Below are 7292 nucleotides of genomic sequence, written 5' to 3'. Positions count from 1 at the left end.
AATTTTTTTTTAAGATTTATTTATTTTATGTGTATGAGTATACTAGCTGTACATATGGCTCCCTCCGGCTCCGCCTCTGGCATAGTGTGTTGTAGCTGTCTTCAGATGCACCAGAAGAGGGCATCAGATCTCATTATGAGTGGTTGTGAGCCACCATGTGGTTGCTGGGATACAAACTCAGGACCTTCGGAAGAGCAGTCAGTGCTGTTACCTGCTGAGCCATCTCGCCAGCCCTCATTTCTGTTTTAGAAGGTACATTGACAAGTTTGGAGAAGACTTAATAGTAGAATCAGGGAGACCTTGTTGGAGGCTTTGTGGCAGCTGACGTGAAAGGACAGGCCGAAGATGAGGAGAAGGGAATGGGAGCAATATCCGTGGAGGCAGGGTTTGAAAGTATGGCTGCTGTAGCTCCACACCTCATCAATGCCAGGGCTCCTCTGCCACAGCACTGACTGAGACTATGTAAGGAATATGATGCAAGGTAGTTTTTGGTCTTTTAGAAACTTTTCAAATACAATTTGAAGATTCTAGTATGTTTATAATCAAGTGATTTGGTCCATTGATACTTGTGATAAGTGCAGATCTTTTAGTTGAAGTGCCAGTCTCCTGCTTAGATTGAATTAGGCAATAGGCATAAAGACAAAAGGACAAATTAAAATTCTACTTATAAGGACAAAAGCTTAATAGTTATAAAATACTTTCTTCATGTGCAGGTTTCGTTGTCAGCGCTAACATTACAAAGGGAGAGTTTGATGTCAGGCGGAAAAGGTTTTAGATGGTTGAAAGTCAAGAAGTAGAGGGCAGATTTGAAAATGGTGTATGCATGAATTTTGCACATCAGGGCTGGCTCTTTTTGGCCTATGTTCTAGGATGTAGAATATAGTACTCAAGATAGACTGTTTACCTTGCAACCTTTGTCCATCACTAGACACTAAACTCCAGACAGTTTTTAGCATGTCAAGGTGGCTTGAAGACATTGCTCAGCTGCAAACTGCTGTTTTCTGCTTAGTTTCTGAGAGTTTTACTTCATGTATGTACTCAAAATATCTTTTTAAAAAATGTTTGGGGAAATGTGAAGCTTTATAAGCAAGATTGGCGGCAAGCAGGGGAGAAGAGATGGGAGAGACATGCATGAAGTGTGAGATAGAACATGCGTTTTAGGATTTATAGTGTAAACCTGACATTCTGATAGGAAGACTGCTATCTCTGTTAACACCTCAAAGGAACACAAATATGGAAAATTAAATTTACTTCTTTGTTTTAGATTAATTTATCTTGTTTTATGTTTAAGAGTGTTCTGCCTGTATATGTCTGCACCGCATGCCCCCAGAGGCCAGTCAGGTCTTTCCCTGAGAGTTTGGAATCTTTATTACATTGAAGAGAGGACTAGGTGATTAAGAGGATCAGATTTCCCTCACATCAGCTGCTCACAATACTAGTAACTCCATATCTAGGGGAGCCAGTACCCTCACATGGCCTCCATTGGGACCTGAATGCATATGGTATACCCCACATGCATGTGCACACAAAAATACAATAAATAAAAATAAATCTAAAATTGTTTAAGAAAACAGGTACCTCTCAGTAGAGATATTTTGAAATGTCATGAGACATTTAGCATATCTTTTGTGGAGATAAAACACAATGGGAATATAGGCATGGTGGTTCATGCCTGTAATTCCAGCAGTATGAAGACTGAGGCAGGAGAATTTTTGTGTTTGAGAGTTAGTCTGGGCTGGCTACATGGTTCAAGGCTCAGCTGGGCTGCATGGCAAGACCCTGTTTCAGAAAAGAAAAATAACAGTGGAAGAGTCCAAAATCTGGCAGAGACTACATTGGAGTCGGTGGTTGTTAGGGTCAGTAGAGTTCAGGTCAAAGGTAGAAAAGAATTTTCTGGGTAGTTTGCCCTACTAGATCAGGGGAGGGAGGTCATAAGCAGCAAAGGAGGTTGGAGCTGACATACATTTAGGATTTGGGGAAGGCAGTAGATGGGAGGGTTTATAGCAGCTCTAGTTAGCAGTTCTTGAAGTTTTTTTGGTAAGTTGCTTTTATGGAACGGTGGGTTGTTTTTCAGAACAACAAGCAACAGGAGATCTTTGAATGCCATGGCCCTCGGGCAGTCAGCTGCCTTGCCACAGCTCAGGAAGGTGCCCGAAAACTGCTGGTTGTAGGATCTTACGACTGCACCATTAGTGTTCGTGATGCACGGAACGGACTGCTGCTCAGAACCCTGGAGGGCCACAGCAAGACTGTCTTGTGCATGAAGGTGAGTGATGGCATTTTTGCTGCTGTGCAGTGCATCATTTAGAACACGGCATCCTGTAAGAGCACAGTCAAGGAATTATAGTCCTTGTGCCTGGCTCACAGAGTGAACAATCATTTTTAATAGTGCTAGCAAGAAACAAATGTATTTTATTGTAGTGTGGCCACACTCTGTGCCCTTCTAGAATAGTTCGTAGTTGTCCTGCATAGGCCATGAACCTAGCAATGCCCTGGCAAATTCATCAGTGCTTGGTGGTATGCATTTTCAGTTAAATAATTTGTCTGGGGAACATTATTTTATGTAGTTTGTGTTCATCTCAAAATAGGAAGGAAATTCACATTCACCAGTATGCTTTTCAAGTTACAGAGGAAACAGAACTTCACACAGAAGTTAATTTGTTGGCTATCTCTCTTTAAGGTGGTGAACGACCTTGTGTTCAGTGGCTCCAGTGACCAGTCGGTGCATGCTCACAACATTCATGTAAGCTGTGTTTTTGCAGTGGAAGGAAGTTTTAGATGAGATTCTAAAGCTCGAAGGCCTGCTCAGCCCCCTTGATTTTTACATCTGACCCATTATCTAGTAAAGCCCCATATGCATGTATGTGCTCTTGGGTAATTTCAAACCTGAAAATCCTATCCTCATCAAAAAGAATTAATCAGAGAAAGACTCAGAGTTTATGGAAGGTTTCACTTGAATGCCTGATTTGAATGTGGGGCTCTTAGTGAGTATTTAAAATAGAACAGATACAAATGATTGAGAGCCTGCCCTCAGATCTCAGAAGCAAGCAGCTCTTCCTGGTCTGCAGATGGAGTTGGACCATCATGACATTTACTTGGGAAATGGTAATAGTGAGAGTGCAGCTTGGCTATTACTCCTTATTTCAGATTGTTTGTTTGTACATTGAATTTGCATATATAAAATAAATATCTTGGGTATAAATACAAAAGTTATTTTATATATACATAGCCTGAAGATAATTTTGATTTTAATGTATCTAAGTTTTGGCTGTGACCTGACACCTGGGTGAGGCATAGCGCTTTCACCTGTGATTGATGTCTGTGCTCTAAAGTTGTAGATGTTGGAACATTTCTGATACTTGGATCAGGGATAGTCATACTTCAAAAATAAAGGAGCTGGTGGATGGCTCAGCAGGTAAAGGTGCTTACCACAAAACATGTTCGATCCCTTCAACCCATATGGTAGAAGGAGAGAACTGACCTTAGTTGTCCTGACCTCCAGTGTGTGCTGTGCCATGTGTGCCTGTACAGATGCACAGAGTCAGGAAATGTTTTCTGTTCTGTCTTATTTTGTTTTCTTGACAGGTTTTTTTCTGTGTAGCCCAAGCTGTCCTGGAACTCAGATTGATCCACCTGCCTCTGCCTCCCCAGTTTTGGGATCTAAGGCATGCCCTGCCACCACCTGACTTGTCAAATAAATGTTAAAGTCTGAGGATATGTATAGTGTTTTGTAGCTAATGGTGCCTTGAGAGTAAAAATATGAGCTGTTAGCATTAGAACAGCTGCATTGTTTATCTCAGAACTTTCCCTTAGAACTTTACAATCAGAAAATGTAGCCAGAAGCCCAAAACCCAGTCTATTGACTGTCTCCTCTTTTCTAATGCAGACTGGTGAGCTTGTGCGCATCTATAAAGGCCACAACCATGCAGTGACTGTGGTGAATATTCTGGGGAAAGTGATGGTGACTGCTTGCCTGGATAAGTTTGTTCGAGTCTATGAATTACAGGTAGGATTAGGGCCACGTACTTTGTATGACTACTTTGAGGAGACTGCTTGTATAAGATTGGATTGGCGCCTTTGAATCCACTTTCAAAAGCCTTCTAAAATGATCAGGAAGCAGCCAGGCCAAGGACTGCACTCAGATACCACTCTGAGATACTTGATCAGGCTCCTGGTTGTCAAAACTGATATTTCTGTATTGCCTTTCTTTTATGGGTGGATGGGGTGAACAGGGATTGAGACAAAGTTGTGTGGCCCTTTGTAGCTAAGGATCTCTGAACTCCTTTCCAAGTGCTGAGCTTAGTGTCATCATGGACAAAACTTACAGGCTTTCTGGAAAGCATCCATAGCCTCTTAAAACCTGTCTAGTCCTCCTTATAATGACTTCAGGTTTGAGACTTTGGTCCTAAAGACATTGATGACAGTATATAATTTATCAAGTCCTTTCCTGACTTATTTCTCTATTTTTTTTTTCTTCTGCTTAAGTCCCATGATCGACTGCAAGTTTATGGAGGACACAAAGACATGATTATGTGTATGACCATCCATAAAAGTGTGGTGGGTATTGCTTGTTTTTCAAATCTTTCTTTACCTTTGTGTTTACTTAAAACTCCCCATGCTAATAATAGTGTGTCTACTAAATGACATCTTACCAGCCTGATTGTGATGTGCCCTGTTACAGTCTTCTGGTCATAGGGGTAACCCAACAATGTTGTTGAGCATTCTATTTCCATTAGTAGCTAAAATAAGTGCAGTAAAATCTGTTACTACTGCTAGGTGGAAGATGCAGTTAGATGCTTTAAAAAAAAAAATTGCTTTTGCAGACATGCTGTGAACAGGACACTGGAAACAAAGTCAAGATATGTGGCCAGTGTAGCATAGTTACAGGCAACTCACCTAACCCTACTTAACTAACTTCCTTGTTTTTAGACAAGATTTTACTGTGTAGTAGCCTTGTTAGGCCTAGAACTCACTGTGTAGACCAGGCTAGCTTCAAACTCAGAGAGATCAACCTGCCTCTGCCTCTGCCTCTGCCTCCTTGGTGCTGGGATCAAAGGCACATCCCACCTGGCTCCCTGTTTAACTTGGGGTTTTTAATTGTGAGGTTGGACCAGGATGGATGTTTTCAAGATCTTTAGTAATAAAGTCCTTTCTTGGCATTGCAAACAGACTCCCAGTTGTTAGCATAGCAGCGCTGTCCCAATGCAGAATAAGTAGGAACCTTGAAGCCTGCCATCCTTGCTGTACGCGCCACAGGGCAAGGATCACCCTCTGAGGGACTTTGACCAGTTCTTACATGTTATTTAAATTTCTATGAAGAATGTTTTGTAGCTGTGTTGTTCGTGTATATTTATTTAGTCTGTACCCTAAACACATCTCTTTCTCCAGATTTACACTGGCTGTTATGATGGCAGCATCCAGGCTGTGAGGCTGAATCTGATGCAGAATTACCGCTGTTGGGTAAGGGTGGGGCTGTTGTCACCAGCCCTGAGGGTCGCTCTGTCTGGGCTGGACTGTAGATCTTCTTGATCAGCAATGTAGCGTTTGCATTTCTTACACCTTTTCTTTTACTTTATGGCACACAGGCTTCATGTTGGAAGAATACACAGAATGCTTTCTGGCTTCTTTATTGAAAAATCTTCCTTAGATATGAGATACATAAGTTGTGCCTTCTCACTTTGTCCCCTAGTTGCTTTGTTTTGAGGACTTGGGGGAGTTGTTTTGTCTTCTTCGCTGTCCTAAGGGTTAAACTTCACAGGTGATTGGCAACTCCTTTACCACTGAAGTCTCTCCTAGGTGGTTTCGGTTTTGTTAAATCAGTACAGGAAGTAAGTGGGCCTTATTTTTGTATCCTTTCCCATCTGCACAGCCCTCCTCTGGTATTACAAGTACTTAAGGCTTGACTTACATCCTTTCTGAAAAACTTGCAATTTTAAATGTGTGGTCTTGTCTTACTCTACCAGGCTAATTGTGTGTGTGTGTGTGTGTGTGTGTGTGTGTGTGTGTGTGTGTGTGTGTGTGTATTTAAATAATAGAAGCTAATAATTAGCTTATAAAACTTTAGCTCTATCTGTGCAGGCCTTGTTTTTAGTTGGTTCTAGTACCAGGAGTGACCAGTGAGACATTAAGCTCTAGGTTTCTTTTCCCTCCATTTAGCTCTGAGTTTCTTTTCCCCCCAAACCCTGACCCCCTTAGCAGAATTAATGGACTGTTGAATATTTTTTCAAGTTTGATTCTAGGCTTGTCTGTAGGCGCATTACGTTTCAGCCTTGATATATATCAATCACGGCTTTGCTTGTAAACTTCTCAGGGAAAGTACCTACAATACAAAGGTAGCTGGAGTAATCTGACTAGGAAACTCAGATGTTTATGACTGCTCAGTAATGAGCGTCCCCCAGGGAAGAGCTCTGTGAGGCTCTGTAGGCAGTTAGTAATCACTAGGAGGAGCAGAGCGCACAAGAGGGGGAGGAGCTATCTGTGATCCAGATCCATTGTATACGTTTGTTGAGACTTTCGTGGCTCAGTGGTGAAGTGACCCGCCTGGTGTGTGGGAAGCCCTAGGTTCAGTTCCCAGTGTCAGAACAGCATAGTAAAACCCATTATGCATATTTAATACATGTTAATTAAAAGCATAATGAACATCCTGGGATTAGAAATCTTAACAGTCATTACAAGACTGCAGGTTTAAAAACAAGAACAGAGTCTTCATGTTTTATGAAAGTTATGTGAAATTAAGATACACACTCTTTATATAAAGTTGCATTTTGTTTTAAGCGGGTAGGTAAGAGATACCAGTTGGGAAGTTTAAAGTCAGACTTTATTAGGTATTTGCCTTGAGGCAGGTCTGATGTAGCCCAGACTGGCTGGCTTCCCGTCACTATGTAGCCAAAGCTGGTCTTGAACTGGTGATCCTCCTGCTTCTCCCTCCCAAATGCTGGGATTTCAGATGTGTACCACTAATCATAGCTTCGATCATTTTGTAGTTTATTTTCATGATTCTTAGAATTGTTAAATATATTCTTTTCAGGGTTAAAGGAAAGCTGCTGGCTTTTTGTAAAAAATGGATTACAAAATAAATGCAACAAATTTTATTTTATGATCTAAGATAAAGAGTATGCTTTAGTTGGGCATGGCAGCTTGGACCTCTAATCCTCAAACAGAGGCAGCTGGATTCTGAGAGCTCAAGGTCAGCCTGGCCTACCTAGCAAGTTTGGGCCAGCCAGAGGTATATGGTGACAGGGAAGGGGGCGCGTGTGTGTGTGTGTGTGTGTGTGTGTGTGTGTGTGTGTGTG

General features: G+C 41.7%; 1 protein-coding gene across 4 annotated transcripts in view; it reads left to right on the top strand.

Moving 5' to 3' along the window:
• Znf106 (zinc finger protein 106) overlaps positions 1 to 7099 on the top strand; it is a 54215-nt gene extending 47116 nt beyond the window's left edge. For all 4 annotated transcript variants that reach the window (XM_031371582.1, XM_031371583.1, XM_031371584.1 and 1 more), the window contains 5 exons: positions 2075 to 2266; positions 2681 to 2743; positions 3887 to 4006; positions 4486 to 4557; positions 5389 to 7099. In XM_031371582.1, the coding sequence (XP_031227442.1) occupies positions 2075 to 2266; positions 2681 to 2743; positions 3887 to 4006; positions 4486 to 4557; positions 5389 to 5529 (588 nt within the window). In that variant the 3' untranslated portion in view covers positions 5530 to 7099. The remainder of the gene's footprint in view (positions 1 to 2074; positions 2267 to 2680; positions 2744 to 3886; positions 4007 to 4485; positions 4558 to 5388) is intronic.
• Positions 7100 to 7292: the final 193 nt, after the last annotated feature.

This window comes from Mastomys coucha, unplaced genomic scaffold (genome assembly GCF_008632895.1).
Source record: "Mastomys coucha isolate ucsf_1 unplaced genomic scaffold, UCSF_Mcou_1 pScaffold15, whole genome shotgun sequence".
In the NCBI taxonomy this organism is placed as follows: Eukaryota; Metazoa; Chordata; class Mammalia; order Rodentia; family Muridae; genus Mastomys; species Mastomys coucha.
The sequence above is the reverse complement of the archived record's forward strand: the minus strand, read 5'-3'. Positions and strand labels throughout refer to the sequence as shown.